The following is a 20,402-nucleotide window of genomic DNA, read 5'->3' on the forward strand; positions in this document are numbered from 1 at the left end:
ATTATTTCCTCTACAAAACAGGCTGTGATATGTCCTTGGAACAATGAAAGCCCAGCCCATGGGGGATACTCAACAGATGTGGCCTCCTTTCTAAGTGTTCCTGATCTTGGATTGTGTGATCAGAGATCCTTATGATCAAGCTCCACAGGTATTTTAATCACCAAAATAACGAGTACAGCGGCTTCCTGATCAGCCAGCAAATGCTGACCATTAAGCACTCATGGAGGTAGTTAAGAGTGAAATCTCAGCATTCACCAGTTGTGTGACTTGGGCAAGTCACCCACCTCTCAGGAACAGCATTTACCTGGTGCGCTGTGGCAACAGTTACATGTGGTGATACACGTAAAACACTTTGAACAACCTGGCTCATAGGAGTGCTTACTGTTACTTACTGGTGTCCTTTTTACTCTCAGAGGTTCTTCACAGGACTACCATCTTACGAGGTAACAGTACAGAATTAGGTATGAGCAGGTCAAAGTCATCTCACTTTCCACCTGTGTATCTTTGATGCCTAGTCCAGCACATGGCAGAGTGGAAGCATAATAAAACATTGCTGGATAAATGAGTAACCGTTAGATAGCCTCAGCTGATGAAGTCTATTGACAGGGTTTCCAGTATCACATGTGTGGCTTGTCACAACTGGCAAGACAGTTAAAAGATCCCAGTTGGGCTGTCTGAGGGCTAAAGACCCCAGAGGAATCACCTCAAGGGTCCTGCAGGGGACAAGGGCTGGAGATGACACAACTGCCTTAGTCGCATAAAAGCCAATCATTTCTAAGATGCATGCAATCTTCTGGCAGAAAGGACTTGGCCACGGGTGTGTTCCAGCTACCTTCCATGTGTCAAGGTCTATGAAGGGGCTGAAGAAAGAAAGAGAACAGAACCCGGAAAGTGCCCCTGGGGAGCACACAGACTAGTTTGGTAGGATGATGGAGCTCTGCAGAAAGAGAGGCAGAATGGAAGGGGCACGTGGACCAAGGTCAGAGAGACCCAAGTTTGAGTTCTGACTCTGCCAGTTACTAGTCAAGTCCTGGTCCTTCTTTGTGCCTTAGTTTCTTCATCTGTAAAATGAAGGTTAGATTACACATGGCCTGTAGGTAAGATTAAGTGAAGTGAATTTTATGCAGTGTCTGGCATGAAGAAATGCTTAGCAAGTGGTACTTCTTTTCCTCCTCAGCATAGGGAACCCTGAACTCGACTGTGAATAATGGAAACTGCCAACCGAACAAATGCTCATTCCTCATTTCTACTACATTGTTGGCAATTAAATACTTCACGACTCGAGGACATCACTCGGCACAGCACAACATTTCTCCGAGCCGGGACTGCTGGGTTACAGCTCATGCACCTTGCAAAGACTCTAGGTGTACTCTGCCCTTTCAGATACTCTGTATTCCCACTTGATACATTTTCCATTACAATCTTTGCCTTTTTAAGAGTAAAAAACAATTTCTTCTTAGTTTTAAAATGGCAAAATAGTAATTACTTGTTTTACTGTACATCTCTTTGATTACCGCTAAAATAGGGTCTTTTCTGACAAATATATGGATTTTGTTATAAGAGGACTTTGAGCTGGAAAAAAGGTGATACAAAACCTAAAATAAAAATTCTAGATAGATTGTAGGTATCAACTATAAGTACGTAATGTATATGTGCTGACAAAAATCTGAAGAGAAAGAGACTCCAAGTGTTACCAGCTTAGCTATTTTGACTTTCTATTAATTTAAATTGCCTTTATTCTGAGAGGCGAGTCATATTTGAGGCAATTTTATTATTTCAGTTTTACTTATATGTGTTTTAATCCTTTAGCATGATGACAGACTTTATGAGTAATTTAAATAAACAGTAACAATAAAAAGACTGAACCTATTTTACATGTATTGTTTCATTTCCTATATTACTTTTTCATACAAAGAACGAACATCCTCTGTCATCTTTATTACCAAGAAAACTAGGTTTTTCAAAGCAAACCATAATATTTATCCAAAGATAAGACTATAAAACTAAAGAGTAGCTGATTTGGTTTGAAAGAACAAAAGACAAAAGGTCCTGATGAAGCGACAGAGTGAGGGAGGGCACCACGGTACAAGACCAGACCAATTTTTTCTGTAAGGGAATATTCTAAACATCTGACTCAACTCCATACATTAAACATACTTGGGAAAATTTCAGTGTACTGGTTACATTACAGGTTTGCTTTCTCATCTACATGACCAAAAGGTGTAATAGGGACACAAGGTAGATTACCAGACACACTTACGGTGGCGTGTGAGATGGTCAGAATCCCATTCTTAACAGCACACTTTCTTCTCTGCCACACTTTCCGGAGCCTAAAGAACAAGTCAGACACAACCTGATATAGTATATAGCTCACTCTGGGGCATGCAATTATATGGTATTATGCATAATAATCATTAAAACAAACAGAACAAAAAATAGAAAAACAACCTAAAAACAGAAAACCCACAGAACCAGAAAATTTTGGTTACCTTTTATTATCCTAGGTGGAAGGTAATTCAGACTAGCAGAAATGTACGAGGATGTTGATTTTAGCACTGTTTTTGATAGTGAAATGGGAAATAACAGGAACAACAGAAATCTAATAGGAGAATGAACTACAGAGTATTAGGTAGGAGTTTAAAGGAGTAAGTCATGTCCATGCTGATTTACATAGATTTCTAAAGCATAATGTTGATGGAAAAAAAGCTGTTTTTAGGTAATTCAGGTATTACCTAGTAATATTTAAAAAACACCCTCAAATTTCAGATGTATATAATGGCACTCTATATTTTCTAGGGGGATATAAATGTATGTATGAATAAACAGGGAAGGATCTGGAAAGAGTGGCAAAACGACACAGCACACTGCTCTCTGGGAAGGAGCCCCAGACCTGTATTTAAGTTTTTAACTGTATCTGTAAATCTTTTACAAGAAGGCTCTATTTATCTATTACTTCTGCAATTACAATGAGATTTTTAAAAAATTAAGTAACTCAAGACATCTGCCAGGCAAGGAAGAATGAAAGGGGCTGGGGCCAGCTGGGGTAGGAGGGCTGCCTCTGGATTCAGAGAAAGCAACCTAGGATCCTGGGCTCAGGGACTGATCACCAGCAGTTTGAAAACCTCTACACCTCTCTGTCAGGAGTCTTTCAGAGACAAAATATTGCCTCTGAGCCCCAGTAAGAGAACCATTCAAGAGTCCTTTGGGAAAGTAAACTGGCCAGCCATTCACAAGCAGCCATGAGTGATGCACACTTTGAGAATTTTGCTTTGAGGACACTGAAGGATGGAAAAAACCAAACAGAACCAATTAGAACTTGGCAGAGTTTTGGGGTGAAGCTCCAAGTACACAGCAGACTGCGTGGCAGAGCCGCACCTGTGTGGGCAGGTGCAAATGTACTAGTTGAGACCATTTCCAACAGGTGAATAGAAATGTACGGGGAATGGCAAATCTCCAGGCCAGGAGGCACCTCTGGTGTCATGGAAACAAATATTAGAGGAGACCACTTTAGCTTCTCCCAGGCGTTTAAAATAATACCATCCTGTGTTTCCTTTTCCTTCTTAAAATTAATCCTGTAAGAAACCTGCCACAATACGAACTTAAAACCAACTTTGAATACAAATAGTGTCAAAGTTCCTACCAACACATTTAAAAATGTCAACCAAAGAACCTAAGAAACTCTTCAACATTGAGGAAATTGTCCTGATTCAGTGTACTCATTTTATTTAATTAAGCCTTTATTCATTAGTTTCTTTCAAACATGTGTATTAAGGAAACACAACACAAAACAAAAACCTGTACACTCTAGCACTGCTTAAAAGCCAAAGTAACATGAAAGCATTAGTCTTCCTGGTTAGCAGAAATTGTGCATGTCGGGCCTCCGGATGACCAGAGGAAGACGAGCAACATGTCACTCCCTTGCTCAGCAGGAGAACAGCCCAGTCTTGAACACCTTGAGAACTTCCACTGCTAAGACTTCTTGGAAGAGCAACTCCGGTGCTCCCCGCCCTCCATACCGAGAGCTTTGCAATGCTCACCGGCACAGCTCCTGGACACACCAGGGACTTCTGCCATCTGCCCAGTGTGTCCCACAGGATCACCAGCTACGCCATGCCCACCCTGGAATTCCAGAAAAGGAACTTCCCATTAGGAAGTGGCCTAGTATAACTAAATGAGCACCAACTCTGATGCTCGACTACTGGGGTTTTAGTCCCAGCACCATTACCTTGTGAAATACGAAAGGGAGGTAGCCTGGCATTGAGTCAGAAGACCCAGGTTAAAATTTGCTCTTATTCTTATTGTCTGTATGATCTTAGTCAAAGTATTAATCTCTCTGGATGAGCTGCTTTATCTGTAAAAGGTGAGATGAATGAGCACTACTTGGCAGGGTCTGGCAGGCACACAGCAGATGCTCACAAAATTTTAGAGTTTGATCTAAACAGTTTCAATGAGAAGACTCTGCTGACCTTTCTGGATGGGTAAATATTAACTACCTCACTTAGAAATGGGCAATTCTAATGCCAAGAAAATCCTTGTGACTTTAGGTGAGTAACATTAAAAATATGACTGTTCTATACTTCTGTTCAATATTTATATAGCAGGACACTGTTGCCTACCGCAGACAACATTCACTTTCCTTTCCCATGGGAAAATAACAGGTCGCTGTATTTCAAAGAGATGCTTGAACCACAGATGGTCAGGAGGAAAAGGTGAGCCTGATGCATTCAGCATGATGAACTAGGAATTAGTCATGTATGTACACTGGACACGATGCAGTGTGGGCTACAACTTGGCCAATGTATCAGTTAAGAAGAGGCCAGTTTAAAGCTGTGAGTTTGGTGACTGGCATTTGTTTTCTTCTTTTACTTTTTATAGGACTTAATTAAAGTTAACAAATATTCACTGATATGAAGAACCAGGTGCTGAGCTATTTCCTGGGGATGCTCTCCTCTCTGTGCCCCACGTGCACGAATCCTGCCAGTTCCTCCACAATCATCCAGACTGTGACTCCTGCTGAATGTGTTCATGGTGCTGTTCCCTCCACCCCCACCATCTCCATCAGGGTTTCAGCAGCCACCTCCTAATTGGTCTCTCTGCTTTTGCTCTTACACCCTATACAGTCATTTTTCAGCACAGGAGCCAGAGAGTACCTGTCAGAAGATGTTAGATCACAGCATTCCTCTGCCTAAAACCCTCCAATGACTCCCATCTCACTCAATGGCTTCCAAAGCCCCCATGGTTGGCACCCTGCCCGCTCTGATCTTGTCTCCTGTGACCCCGGCTCACTCACTCTCCTCTAGGTATGCCAAACTCCTGGGAGGCATCACAGTGGGAAGCATGCTCCTGGCCATTCTCTCTTCCCCCGATCTCCTCACTTTCTTCAAGTCTTTGCTCAAGCATGACCTCACTCAAGTCTTCCCTGACCACCCGTGTGACCGTGCGAACCACCGTACACACCTGCAATTCCTTGCCTTGCTCTTTCTCCGCAGCGCATGGTACCACCTGACTTCCTACCCACTTCCTTCCTTATCGTTTATCTCCCCCTTAGAATGTAAGCTCTGTAAGGGTTTGTTTAGTGCTATAGTCCCACTGTCTATAACAGTGCCTGACACAGAGTAGGACTCCCAAGAGATACTGCTGAATGCCTGAGGAGAATGATGAGCAAAACTGAGTGATCCCAGAAGTTTACAGAAGGGTTGCAATTTTAACAGACTGGAACAAAAAATGTGTATGTCTTAAAGTCAAGGGGCACATATCCACAAGCAATCAGTAAACAGGAAGCTTTCTTTGAAAAAAATGACAATTAACAAAGTCAATCATTAAGATTCTACTATATATTGACTACGAAGTAGACTCATTTGTTCAAGGCAACAGGAACTGGGCCAGGGTGACCAGGATGGGGAGAAAATGGCAAAAGACGAGGCCGGAGACAAAGTTGGGGGAGATCCTACGCAGTGGGAACTGTGGGGCGCTTCTAGCATGGGAATGGCCTGATGTGATTCATGTTTTTTAAAAGCTGCTTTGACTGCTGTGTTGAGATGAAGAGAAGAGTGAGGGACCCAGAGAGCCCAGGTAGGTGGCTGCTACAGTAGTCCAGAAGCGATAACAGAGGCTCATCCTAGAGTAGGGCAGAAGATGTAGCAAGCAGTGTATTATTTGTTAGAAATGGAAATGGAAAGACTTGTTGTCAGATTAGCTGTGGTGCAAAAGGAAAGAGGAGTCAAGGCCTACACTCAAGGATAGGGTTTGGGTGGCCAGGTGTGCATCCCAGTTGGCCAGGTGAGTGTCGCAGGCAGAGAAAACTGCAGTGAAGAAAAGCAGGGAGGGGAAGCCGGCAGGCCATTTGCTTGCTTTGGGATCTTCCCAGTACCTGCTTTCTTAAAGTTGTATGTCACAAGTCATAGGTACCATTTAGGGAACACAGAACAATTACTGCTTCTTCTAAAGACAAAAGGTTTAATTTGAGACTTACTTGAGCAAAACCAGTGTGTGACAGGTCTGAAGCTAGCTCATTAGAAAACTTTTAAAGTATGTTTTCTTATCTGAGGATGGGGAAAAAGTTCCCAGTTCACCAAAACCCCAGGAAGTATGCCAAGCGTACAGAGGGACACTGGGGGTGGGCTCGGACATACCCATCACTTTTCTTCAGCAGGTACCCCTTCTTCTCACTGCCATATTCCTTATTGCCCTGGAGCTGATGCATGCTGTATCCTCCTTGCCGGCTCTGGGAATCCTAGAAAAGAGAAGGCACATTTCAACAAATGCTGGAGTGGATTCTTGAATCCTTGACTCTATGCTTCCACTGAACTTCTGCCCACTAGTCTGGGACTGAGGGAATTATGAATTTTAAGAGCTGTGAGGTCCTTGCTTTTATTCTAAAGGAGGAAACCAGGGAGGTAAGCAGTCTCCAGAATCACAGGCAAGTCTGAGGCAGGGGACCTGGGGCCTAGGTCTCCTACTTTTAGTCCAGAACCCAGCTCTGCTTCAAACATACGCAGCAGCACATTGTTCTGTGACTACACCAGTCTACAGTGGTGGCAGATGCAGGTACAGGATGGGCTGGAGAAACTGAAGTGGCTCACAAAACAAAGTTCATGCAACCCCAAGGTGTTCTCACCTTGGGTATACCTTTTCTTCCTTCACATATTCTGCTAAAAAACCACAAGAAAAGTGCATCTCCTGAGTGAGGTATTAAGAACTGTTATAATATTCTTGTTTTGTAACTAACTGGGGATCTGTACACTATGCCTGTAAGCATGCTTTTAATGAAAAAAGATGATTCTTTGGCAGTGAGAAGAGTAGGAAATGGCAAAAGGGGGACAAGGGCCAAGAGAACAATGCAAATGTAAACAAGCTTGAGTTATCACTCCCCCAAGACTTTCCCTCATCATTTCTAAAGCATGACGAGACACAGCCCTGACACTGTGAGATAAGAAACAAACTAGCCATGTTGAACCACAAAATGAGAACATGGGGCTTTAGACACAAGCAGGACAATACATTCTCACAAAAAGTATTGACTTACTCTCCTAGACTTCGATCAGGAAGGGCAAAAGCAACAGAGAAAAAAAAAGGCAGAACATTTGATAATATAGTTAATTTTATCGGTAGACTTTGCTCATAATTTAAGCACTTTTTATAACAGAAAAAACATCACTGTAAAGGTAATTAATACCAAAACACACACCTACCTTAAGAATAATGATAAACTCTGGTTGATGGGACAATAAAATATATTTATCAAGTTTTATTTCAGACATTTGAGTGAGAACAGAAAAAGCTGAATGAAGCAACATGAAATACACATTTCACCAAGATAAAGGGTTGACAAACCTCAACATGAGTGTACAGGGAATCAATACCTCAGTGAACCCCAAAGTGAGTTACTTAGAAAATCTGGAGACACAAATTGTGGGATGACTCTTATTTTCCCCCAAAGTGAAGAGAATGCAATAATAATATGCAATTCATAAACACCTGAAATGTGACGGTGAAGCAGCAGAAAGGCCGATTAGCCACTGGTTATTTACCGATGGCCTGTGAATAGCATACCTTTAAAGTCGCGATGGCATCTCTGGCATTCGGGATCCTTTTGGACCAAACAGTATGTGCTCAGTGAATGCAAGTTAATGTTAATAACAGCTGGAGGAAAATCTCTAGGGCAACACACCTTGGTAAGGCTACTCTACATGTCCAGCACATCCTGCACACCTGCTAAAAGCAAGGTACTGTGAAGGTACTGAGGACCCTGGGTGGGACACAACCCCCATCTCTGAGAAAGGGGCTTGCACGTTAGACCTCACACTATCCTGCTCCCTCGTGTAGGTAACTGAAGCTAAATAAATGCCCACTTTACCAGGCAAGCTGACTCATACCAAAGAGGAGATAAACTAGTCATTTTCCTAATTGAAGTCATTTCTTTGTCTTTAACTGGTCAGATTCCCTCCAGCTGAAACATCTAATTGGACAGTTTTAATCACCTGGGAGGGGTGGGCAGGAACTAGGATCTAGGCATCTCTCTAAATTCTCCTACATGTTCATTTTCCATCAGGGTCCCAGCCTTGAACTCATGGCAACTTGGCTCACTGTGTCTTCCCTGATAGGTACAGCCATACTTTCTGGACTGTGCTATGCATCAGACTGGCAAAGAGAGCAGCCTTCCTCTATCAATGCCTCTAGTGACTGTTCCCAATAACAAGAGCAGTGATACACATGGTTTTTTTGAAAGAGTCAGCAATGTGTCCATAATACCAATAAGGAACAATTAGGACAGAAAATTAGGTTGGGTGGTGGAGAACTGAGGCATGGCACAAGAGGCAGAGATAAGCAAAATCCACAGATCTGCCTGCTCTAACTCAATGAATCACATATTTACTACGAATCTGGACTCAAGGATCTTTGCCATATCTATACCCCCCCAAAACAAAAGCAAAAATCTGAAATCTCCTTGAATATCAGTTCTTAAGAGAGTTTAACTTTCTTTCTTAGAATACACTGAACTGAATTAAACTTCCCGAGTAATTCCTCAGTCTGTCTTAACACTTTAAAACTATGCATGTCTAACCTTAACCCATTTGTTAATCTTTAAAACAAAAAACTGTTTAAAAACAAAAAGTATTCATCTTTTTTTAAACAAGAATTTAGATACTGATAACTTAGGAAAACTATTATATTGTATATACTAACCATTAAGATATTCCTTACAGATATTTATTACTAGCTTAAATAAACTTCAAATTCTGAATAACAGACAGATCGAATGGGCTTTGCTGTATACATCAGACAAATACGCTTAAAAGGTGAAAACAGTAGCTGAACCCTAGGCTTTGACCTTAGAAGCCTATTCCATTAAACCAAGCATGAAAGAAGCAATGTTTCTGAAGTCTAGTATCAACAATCTTAAATTAACTACTAATGCGTTTTATGGCTTAAGAAAGTCACACAAATATTTTTGTACTTTGAGAAATGATGGCCATTTAGCTTACTTAGCAGGGCACTCCAGGTAAATGAAAAGAGGATTTTAATCTTTTCTGAGGAAGTAAACCTTGGAGAATTATAAATAGTAATAATAATTAACAAAATAAAGCACAACTGAAAGAATGAAATAGGTTCCAAATCCTTTGACAGCATACTAAAAATTATGTATTCAGAAGAGAGAAATGCAAAGCAGAAACTGGTTCAGGCAAAAAATATAAAAAAAAACTTGAACAATGAACTTAAAATAAAACCTTGGGGAATTTCATGTAAGCCAAGAAATGTAAACTACAGAATGAAACTATAGCATTTTTTAGTTCAATTTCCCATTCTCTATTAGCAGTACAAATTACCTTACATTCTTATTAGAAAACCTTATTAACATATAAAATGCATTAGTAAGGAGTAAAATCTCAAATCCTTTTAAGCTGCAAGAAATTACTCATTGATTTAATGGGGTCATAAATATTTCTGGCATTCAATCTAAAGCTAAACCTTATTACAGAAGCTTCAAATCTCTCATGCAAGGTGTGAGTGGGGGTAAACAAAGGCTTCCTTCTACTTCATCTAATTAAATATCTGTCTGCTATGGTAGATTTAGGGTACCAGGCAATGTGCCGGATACTGCTGAAGAGAGAAAGTAGTGAAACAGAGAATGTGTCAAACAACTTGCAAACCACACTCTGATGGGCTAGTGAGAGAGACTCAAACAAAAAGTTGGAATTTTTCAATGATGTATGGTTATCACCATTAAAAATAAAATATTTTCAGTCCTAAAAAATAGTTATGTAGCAAATAGTTCTCTTACTGGAGGTTAGGCTATTATAAAAGGTTAAGATAATTAAGTTTATAGAGCATCTGCTAAAAGTCCAAGTATTTTAGTTTGACAAGAAAAAAAGAGTCTACAGAAAATCTGGGGAATCCCATTGACAGCTCAAATTCTTGGCACTTCCTTTAATGGAGTCAAGTTAGAACCTGGTGGACTGAGGTCAAATGATTTGTTCGGTGCTTTTAATTCACCGGGTTGTTTTTTACGTTACTTTACACTCTTCTCAAAAGGTAGTGCTATGCCGAGAACTCTCTGGAGATAGCCTCCTTTCATATTTAATCCATTAAAAAGCATTACCTTTGAAACATATTTTGCATGAGGGATAATGAACAGCATGAGATGGGGCAGGCATGCTGTGAAAGATCAATTTTACCTGTAAAATACTCTGGACACGGTACTAATGAAAACTCATCATTTGTTAATTTGGGATGGAGTTAAAATTAATCAAATAATGTGCATTTCCTCATGTACATACTCCATCAGCTAACACACACTTGGTTCTTTAGCTAGCATGAGCAGAATGTATCAGTCGCTATACAAAACAAAAAGGGACTGTAATTGTCCTTTTATTTTTCTCAAGAGAGCGTCCATAGACAGGAAGGAGGCAATCCTGCGTGACAAAACAAAGGTAGGAAGTGGTTAAGTGCACATCAGAAAGTTCAAAACCTTGCAGGTTTCTCTCCAGACAGAAGCCTACCTCTTACCCCCTTCATTTAGGTCTTTCTATTACTCTTACTCTGAGGAATCGTTGAAGGAGACCACTTCTCCTACGATTTTGTATAAGGAGGCCTCAAAGCACAGGTGTAGATGCTGGCTCAGCCTCTGGACGAAGTGTGCACAGCACACATATCTTCCTGGCCACTGAGGCCCGCTTCCACAGCTTAGCAGTTGCCCAGTGTTAAAGGGCACATAAAAACTGGATTTGGGGAAGCAGAAGAACAGAGGGCTACGTTCACTCAGTGAAGAGAACTTACAAGGGTTAGTGTTGCTGGTTCAGGGCCTCCATGTTTGAGGGGGTTGGCCTTGTTTTTGGTTCAGATTCATGAACCCCTTTCAGAAATTTTAGGAATTTACGAATATTCAATTTGCCACTATAACACAGTATCAAGACAAACTGATAATACACAGTATGCTCTATTTTATGTGATTATTAAATACTGCATTTGGACACTACAGTTAAATTTAATGCATTATAATTTCATAATACAAATGGGTTAATGTTCATCTTCTCCTGTATAACAAGTGGTGCTCACTGTCTAATGTGCCCTCAGCCTGAATCCCATGCCCTGCAGCATATCCAAGGCCCTCCATCGTCAGGCCTGAGCTTTCGCCTCAGAAACCTCATCTCTCACTACTTTACCCAACTTTTTCCAAACTGTTTGCAGCCTGTTGACAGTGCAGGCAGTTCTTCATCTCTGATCCTTTTCTGTTTCCTCTCTTTGTTGGCACAACACCTCCCAGTATCTCTTACATTGATACCACTTTAGGTATGATTGCTTGTTTATATGGCTGACACTACTTGAGAATGAACTTCTTGATGGAAGGAGCTTAAAGCCAGAACAGCTGCTGGCACAGAGTGGGTATTAATTAACTGTTTCAACAACAAATGGACAAATGAGATTTGTAATGAGGGATCTGCACTGCACTCATCTAATACCTACCATGCAATGGAGTGAACATTTCAGTACACAAGGACTATCTCACCTTGACTTTCCTTTTAAGGAAAGGGAAACTTTGGGACAAAACCTCTACACAAGTCTGTATCAGGTTATTTCTCTATTTCCCTGCCAAAATGAGACAGGCCCCCTTTGGCTACCTGGGCACATGGGGTGTGCACTTCACTGCCTGGCCTTCAACAGTCCAAGAAGATGCTCTCCTGAAGTACACATCTTCAAGGCCAGGATGGAAAATCTGGAGCCATGGAATTGCAGGTCAGGGCCTAAGGACATTCTCTTTTATAAGGAAAGGGAAATAAAACAGTTCTACAGTACACACTTGTGTCTTATAGCTCATTTGTCCCTACAGCCACCTTGGAGGAAGCTGTTGAAGTGCCTGTTTGCGGATCAGGAGACACAAAGGCAATCATGAAAAGCCCCACTCACACTATAAGCCCTGTGGGAAGTGTGGAGACCACCTACTTCTTTCTGATCAAGTTGAAGAGAGGATTTTATTAAGTCTCGGAGTGCAGTTAGCTGTTTCTTTTCTTCATCCTGGGTCTGTTTAATCTAAGAGAGAAAAAAATTGCTTCTATCATTTACCTTTTATACATTTATGAGCAGAGTTTAATTCATCCAAATATACCACTCATCAAACAGTTCAATTATATAGTTGATTTCCTTATTAAAGTCCTTTAGATGATCTCATTTTTTGTTTGAGAGGCACAACTGACTCCTTCTGAAAGTACCAGTGAGTTCTGAATTAGTAAATAGTACAACATGCTTTCTTATTAAATAATGCATTTAGGCTAAACAATTAACTCTGAAGCACCATTTTTAACAAAGTTAAAAGATAATACTGATTATTTGCTTCTGGTTTTTCAAAGGGTGGTAGTGGGAATACCACAGTGTGATTAAATGGGCTAGAAGAGAATCTTAAGAAGTACTGGAATCCAATGGGCTCATGCATCTATGAAAGTTTATAAGGTACTTCATGACAGTGAGGGACTGGCGCTGCTTTTTTCAATCACTTGGAACATACTGCAGCCTTAACCATGTTAACTATTATAAGAAAATTAGAAAATACACACAGCTATAAATTGTAAAGTTGTATAAAAATGTAAGGTTCTTTCTGTAACTCTTAAAACCTTATTTGAACATATGTAGCTGCATTCACAAAACATGTACTTTTAATATTATTCACTGCCAAGTGGCTTATAGGGAACAAGTTGGACATTTCTACATATGCACTTAACATTTTTCTCAAAAATATTAGTATAAAACCAAAATCTAGATATTAGGGAAAAAAGAGATATGAAACAAGCATGCACCCCACCCCAGCCCCCCACCCCGAATCATTAACCTGCCTCCTCAAAGACAGTCACTTAATTTTATCCTTCTAGGATTGAACATTCTTTCTGCAACTGCTGACCAAGGATACTCATAGGTGATACTAATGAACCCCAAATGCAGAGCCATCTAGAAGTAATGGTTGTACATTCCCTTCCCTCTTCCTCCCATGCCCCAAAAACATACTCTGCAATACCTGATCACTGATGACTTCTCTGAGTTAAACTGTAAGTTTATCTGGCCTAGGTTTACACTGACGTATCACTTAACTGTTTTTTCTTTAATATTCTTTTAATACAGATTTCAAATTTACTGATATGTATCTTTAAAATGCATATATTTTATTAAAAACTTACATTATACAAATCAGCAGCCAGTTTTTCAATGTACTGCTTCAATTTATCAGCTGTTTTCAAACCATCTTGAAAGAAACTACAATGGAAAAGATCAGAAATTTACCCGCAGTAGAAAAAAGAAAACATAATTATCTGAAAAATCTGAAAATACCCATACATATGTTTACTCTCTACGTATCTACACAGAACACTTATAATATTAACTTTAGTATTTTATGAGATGTATCAATAAACAGCTTATGGGCACCATTTGACATGTGCTGGCAGGTTATAACACAGACATTGCAAATTACAACTGTTGTCCGAACCCAGTGATTTTGTAATGTGTACACCCATTAAAACCAAATAAATTAAAGTTCCTCAAGTCCCACAGGCCATATTCCAAACATTTGGTTTCCCAGTGTTTTTGGGCCTAGGCCTATGTGCTAGCCCTAGTAGCCCTAGAGCAGCAGGCCACCTTATACACAGGACAACTCCTGGTGTATGTATTGGAATTCAAAAGAGAGAGAGACCCACACATTAACCAGTGAAATATCAAGAAGTCAAACTGGACACTCGAGGAAGAGATGTGACTCAACTAGAAATCAAGGCCACAGCAGTCAGTGTTTTTGGTTTCCCAAAGGACCGCATGAACCACAGGGGGTCAAACTGATGGTGCTGACTGAACTGGAGAGCTTTATCCTACCATGTGTATGTAGGGTACATCATTTCACCCTGAATGACGATAAGCACTGACACAAGCCTGCACGTTCACACTTTACACGAGTTACTTCACTTCCTCCTCACAAGCCTAGTGAGTTAATAAGCACTTCAATCTCATCTCCATTTTAAAGGATAAACTGAGGCACAGAGTGGGTACCTAACTTGTTCCAGTTGCTCACACAACCATTAAGAGGCAGAACTGGGATTTGGATCCAGGTTCTGACTCTGACACCCCTGCACTTAACTACCAAAAAAGAGATCGCCTGTCTGAATACTTCCCCTTATGAGCCCCATTTGTCTCTCAGTGTCTAGAACTTTCTCTTCCCTACTGGAAACTTCTCTAACCATGGCTGCACAGCAGATCATTCCTCAATGCGCTTTACCTGTGTTTTTGTCTCCCTACAAAAGGATGAGGCCCTCAAGTGTAAGGCCTGTCTCTCATCTCCCTATCTTAGCACAAAGCAGATGCTCAGTGAATGGCTCAGAATGAAGCTATCAAAACTTTTTAGAGCACATCTTGGGATACACACACACACACACACACACACACACACACACACAGTTTTTATTTATTTTATACATAAAATAAATATATAATATTTTAAGTATGTGTATATATTTAGCTTAATAAGTACATTCAACGGAAACAATACACCCTTATCAGAACTGGCCTTCAGAATGATGACTGAAATCCTACAAGTTCCAAAATTTTTAAAAGTTGATGCCTTTTATCAGAAAATCCTTACCAAAGTGACGAAGAGGAAGACTATCTTTTGAATGTCTTTCAGCAACAGGAATGGGAGAAAAGGCAGCTTTCTGGCTAACCATTTAACTGGAAACTGCATTTAAACTCACATCTTCTAACATTTGGGTTCTCATCGCTGCCTCCAGGGATGAAAGTTGAACTTCTACAATTGACTAACATTTATGTTCTGGCCTCTAAATGTCTTTCTGGCTTTATCTCCTACCATTTTCCCTTAAAAAATTGGGCTCTGGCCAATTTTCAGTCACTGTTTCTCCAACCTGCAATACCCCTCCCCACCGCCCTTGCCAGCCAAACTCTATCACAGCTCAGCTCCATTACTGCCTCCCGAAGCAGCCCTCCCCAGGCCCGCCGGCCAAGCGATGGAAACTTCCAGCACTTGCTTGGGCCCAGGCCTATGTGCTAGCCCTTGTAGCCCTAGAGCAGGAGGCCGTCTTATGCACAGAGCAGGCCACCCATAAACATTAATCCAGGAAGCAGTGTCTGCCAAGGAGGCAGAAGCATGGCTGCTGAGTCCATCATAGCAAAACCAATTCTGCCTATGAAGGCAGAACACGTCAGGACTTTTTACAACAGCAAAAGCAAGGGCTTTAGGGTCAGAGGACCAGGCTCTAGGGTTTACTAGCTATGGAACCTTACCAAGTCACTTAACTTCTGCCCATGTCACCTGGATTAAATGGGGCAAATAATACAAATAACACGTATGAAATCACTCAGCAGGGTGCTGGGCAGTTAGGATGTGCTCAGTTAATGTTGGTTTTCTTCCCTGGAGCTGCACAGGTTTATCATATAAGGAGTTACTTCCTTCCCAGAGGAGTACAGATTTCTATGGTAATATTTTTGTAAAGGTGTTTCATTTTCACTTCCAACATAAAAATAAATTAATCACCACGATTGCTAATTTATTTATTTTTTTAAAGGTGAGTTTAAATGAGAATGCTTTAGATTTGTATTTTCCAATGGGGTAGCCACTAGTCACAGGCAGCTTATTTAATTAAAACCAAGTAAATTAAAGTTCCTCAAGTCCCACAAGCCATATTCCAAGTGCTCTGTAGCCACATGTGGCTGAAGGGTACATGTTAGACAGTAAAAACATCAACATTTTCATCACTGCAGAAGTTCTACTGGATAGATACTGGACAGTGCTGCTCTAGAGAAGAAAATAGGTGAAGTGAGATTTGAATAGCAGGCAAGGGATGTTTTAAAACAAATTTTAAGGAGAAAGAGTACTGTTTTAGTTTGAGATGGCATTAATAAAGATGAAGAGCCATTTATCACTGGTGAAAGCATACTGGACGGGGGACAAACTCCTTCCAGTTAAAAGGCTAAAGACCCAAACAAATCTACTTTCCTGCAGTTAAATTCTTCAGAACATTAAAAACACAGACTAAGAAAAATCAACATAATGAGAAATCATTTTAATTTACAGAGAAAAGGATCAACATTTAACTTGGAAAGGCAAGGCTGAACTGAGCCCCTCTCAAAAAGTTATCTAAGGACCACTAGTTTCGGGGGAGAAACAGATGGGGGGCATGCACAGAGAGCAAAACAGTCCTGACAGTCACGGGTGACACCGCAAAAAGCAAAGGCCACCCTGCTACCGACCGCACTGCCTCGCTGGTGACTCCTCCCCAGTGTGGGCTTGATTCCCCCTCCGAGGAGTTCAGTCTCAGCTACGGAGGGGAAGGGCTCCGGGCCCCAACCATGTATCACCTGCCATAACAGCTTACTGAGGGCAGGGGGCTCCTCTGTTCTCTGTTTCTTTCCTCCCTCTGTCTACGCTGGGCTGGCTCAGGTTCAGCGGAAATGCACAGGTCTAGGAGTCAAAAGCATCTATTTTGGCTCTAAACCTCACTATATGTATAACCTTGGCAAGTAATTGACCCTGTGGAATATGAGCATGATTATCTCCAAATGTGGATGTTTTCTAGCTTCAAGGGGTGTCAGATGAGCTACTACAGATAAAAGCAATCTAGTACTTGGTAAGTGAGGCTCAAGTATCAGTTCTGATAGGCTATCACTCAACTTGAGCATGTAAGCCTTCCCAACGGAGGGGGAAATTACCTCTACCACATCTCACTTGTCCTTTAGCTACATTCTCTGTGTATTACTGAAATAGAATGAGATCTTTGGAAGACAGATTAACAGTAATAATAATAAAAATAATAATAATTATTATTCTATAGGCAGTTAGCATGCAAATAAGGATTTACTGTGTGCCAGTCACTCACTGTTATGCACAACTCATGGAATATCCCTTTTTACGAGTCTCATTACAATCCAACAAAATAGGCAATTATTATCATTAACCTGTAAGACAGACAAGGAAACAGGCTCAGAGCTCAAGTGGCTTGACTAAGGTCATCTAGTCATTAAGTTCACAGGTGGGATTTAAGTATACATTTTCCTATCTCTGCAGCACAGGTAATTAAAGTCAGGCTGATCTGGGTCCAAATCCTGGCTCTCCCTCTGAATAGCAGCATAATCTCTGGATCTCTGGATCCCTGGGCCTCGGTGTCCTTACGCAAGGGATGGAGAGAATCTCATGTACCTTGAAGAGTTCTTGTGAGCACTGAGACAATGTTCTCAAAATGCCAGCCAGGCACAAAGAAGCAGTTCAATACATGATGGCCACAGGCTAGCAAAACGGGCTTCATTATTTCTCTGACCTTAGGGACACAGGATTGGCTTCACTTTTCAAATAAACCGTTTGAAAGAAATATGACTATATTTTACTGACATAGGGCACTAGAAAAACATTAAGCTGCCAAGTGATAGGCAGAAGAGCCCTCACATTTGCACTGCCAGGCTGTAACACACCCACAGCTGTCAAGTGCAAGCTTGTGAGAGTCTAACACGGCCACCCATCCATCAGGCAAGGCTCATCCTCCTTAGAACGAACCGGAATCTTCTTCATCATGAGAAGCTACATACTTCATTTTTTTTTAAGTCATTCTATCTCCCAATGCTGGAGAAAGGAAAACACTATGTTCTCTCCATTTTTAATTTAGGAGACAAGAGTTATCTCCCTGACCCTCCTTATCACATATTTTGCTTGGCTTAGAAAGAGGTGCTACTTGTCAAAAGCTAAAGGCTCAGAGAGCTTATTTTCAAAAGAAGTAGGATATCTGGAGTACCACAGAGTGTATCATACTATAAAACAAATTTTAAAAAAAAGGCCTCTTAACAAATCAACCATCAACCTCCTTCTGAAAGCCTGATTTCCAAGCTTCGGGCTTTGACTAAGTCAGGTACTGATTTCCAGCTATCTATGTTAACAGGATGCCATTATCTCCCTGATACACACAATGTGTATCTTGTGGTATTTAAGAAACTTGAATGTACAGGGGTTAATTAGGGTAAGTACTAGTTAACTGCAAACACATCCTGATGGTTCAGAGTTTATAAGAGTGGTATGTAGGACTCACATAAGGAGATACTTGAAAATTAAGACGTCCAGGCCAATGCCAGGCTTACCAAAGTAAGATTTCTGAAGTACTAAGAGCTGGCACCCTGGAGCTAGAAAGACCTGGGGTCAAGACCTGCTTCCATCACCTTCTAATTAAGTTCCATGAGGACATGGATCTTTGCTTTGGTTTTGTTGCTGTTTTGCATTTTAGAAAATCGGGATAAAATTCATGTAACATAAAATTCACTATCTTAAAGTTACAATTCAGTGGTTTTTAGTATATTCACAATGTTATACCCTATCACGACTAATTCCAGAACATTCCCATCACCCCAGAAAGAAACTCTGTACCTCCTGGCAGTGATCCCTTACTACTCCCTGCCCCTACCCACCCAGCAAATGATAAACTGCTTTCTGTCTCAGTGGACTTGCCTTTTCTGGACATTTCTTTTGAATAGAATCATACAATATGTGGTCCTTTGCATCTGGCTTGTTTCACTTAGAATTAACATTTTAAATGTTCGTCCACATGGTAGCTTGTAGCAATACTTCATTCCTTTTCATGGCTGATTAATACTCCATGTATTGCTATACCATCAGTTGATAGATATTTGGGTGTTTCCATATTTGGCTATTGTGAATAATGCTGCTGTAAATACTCATGAATGCTTTTTTATTTAAATGCCTGTTTTCAGTCCTCTTGGGCAGAGGACTGAAAGTGAATTGCTAGGTCATATAATCCTATATTTAACTTTTTGAGGAACTGCTGAACTATTTTCTAAGGTAGTTGCACCAATTTACATTCCCACCAGCTAGGTATTGAGGATTCTAATTTCTCCACAAACTCACCAAAACTTACATTGTTTTGAATGTTGCTTTTTTTAAAAAGTTATAGCCATCCTAGTGGATGTGAAGTAGTATCACATTGTGATTTTGATTTGTGTTTTCCTAATGACTGATGATGTTGAGCAATTTTTTATGTGCCTGTATACTTTTTTGGAGAAATGGCTATTGAATTTTTTTGCCCATTTTTAAAGTGGGTTATCTTTTTGTTGTTGAGTGGTAAAGTTCTTTATATATTCTGGATATTAGACCCTTATCAGATAAATGATTTGCAAGTATTTTCGCCCATTCTGTGGGTTGTCGTTTAATCCACTTACCTATTTTATCTTTTGGTTTCTTGTGCTTTCTTTGTTCTGACACATTTATTGAGCATCTATTGAATGAACAGATGTGACTCTGGGCAAGTTCCCCTTTCTTTCTGAGCTACAATTTCTTGATTGCTTTTGATAAATGCTCACTACGTTTACAAGTGCTCTTGGTTCTGCAGATCATATTTGTTGGGTGCTAAAAGGAGAGGGAGAGCAGTAGGATGCCGTGTTTGTTTTGAAAGCAGTGTTACTGACAATGCTCATGTTTCGAAGTGAGGAACAATTGGTGTGGTTGAATTGTCAAGGGTAACAAAAAAAGCCAAAAGCTCTTCTGTTCTGCTTCCTTCATGTTTCCACTGTAGTAGCTGCTTCCCCACTGAGGAACAATGAGTAGACGGATCTTACTGGAGCAAATTCCCTCTTGAGCACCACCTGAGTTTGTATTGAAAACCATTTGGCAACTGGAATAAGTACACAGCACATGAAATCTCTCTCTTTCTTTAATCTATGTAGAGGATGCTTTACAGGCCCGTTACATTAAGGGTTTTGAAGGATTGACTGTAGTAAGAAAGATAAGAGGCCTTCTTAAAAGAAACTGCCTTGGCTTCCTGCTGTGACAGAATTCTTGAGGGTCAACCACAGGGCAGCTACGGATTGAATCCCATTATAACCCAGTTCTACCACTTGATATCTTCTAATCTCTCTCTGTGCAA

The 20,402-nt window shown here is 40.6% G+C and overlaps 1 protein-coding gene across 10 annotated transcripts in view; it reads right to left on the reverse strand.

Moving 5' to 3' along the window:
• ASAP1 (ArfGAP with SH3 domain, ankyrin repeat and PH domain 1) overlaps window positions 1–20,402 on the reverse strand; it is a 336,296-nt gene that overhangs the window by 71,936 nt on the left and 243,958 nt on the right. For 7 of the 10 annotated variants that reach the window (XM_073230147.1, XM_037020667.2, XM_073230144.1 and 4 more), the window contains 4 exons: window positions 13,665–13,740; window positions 12,406–12,528; window positions 6,633–6,733; window positions 2,261–2,330 (listed from right to left, as the gene is read on the reverse strand). In XM_073230147.1, coding sequence (XP_073086248.1) covers window positions 2,261–2,330; window positions 6,633–6,733; window positions 12,406–12,528; window positions 13,665–13,740 — 370 coding nt within the window. The remainder of the gene's footprint in view (window positions 1–2,260; window positions 2,331–6,632; window positions 6,734–12,405; window positions 12,529–13,664; window positions 13,741–20,402) is intronic. The other 3 variants (XM_073230149.1, XM_037020669.2, XM_073230143.1) reach the window with 1 other exon arrangement.

This window comes from Manis javanica, chromosome 2, assembly GCF_040802235.1.
Source record: "Manis javanica isolate MJ-LG chromosome 2, MJ_LKY, whole genome shotgun sequence".
NCBI lineage: Eukaryota > Metazoa > Chordata > Mammalia > Pholidota > Manidae > Manis > Manis javanica.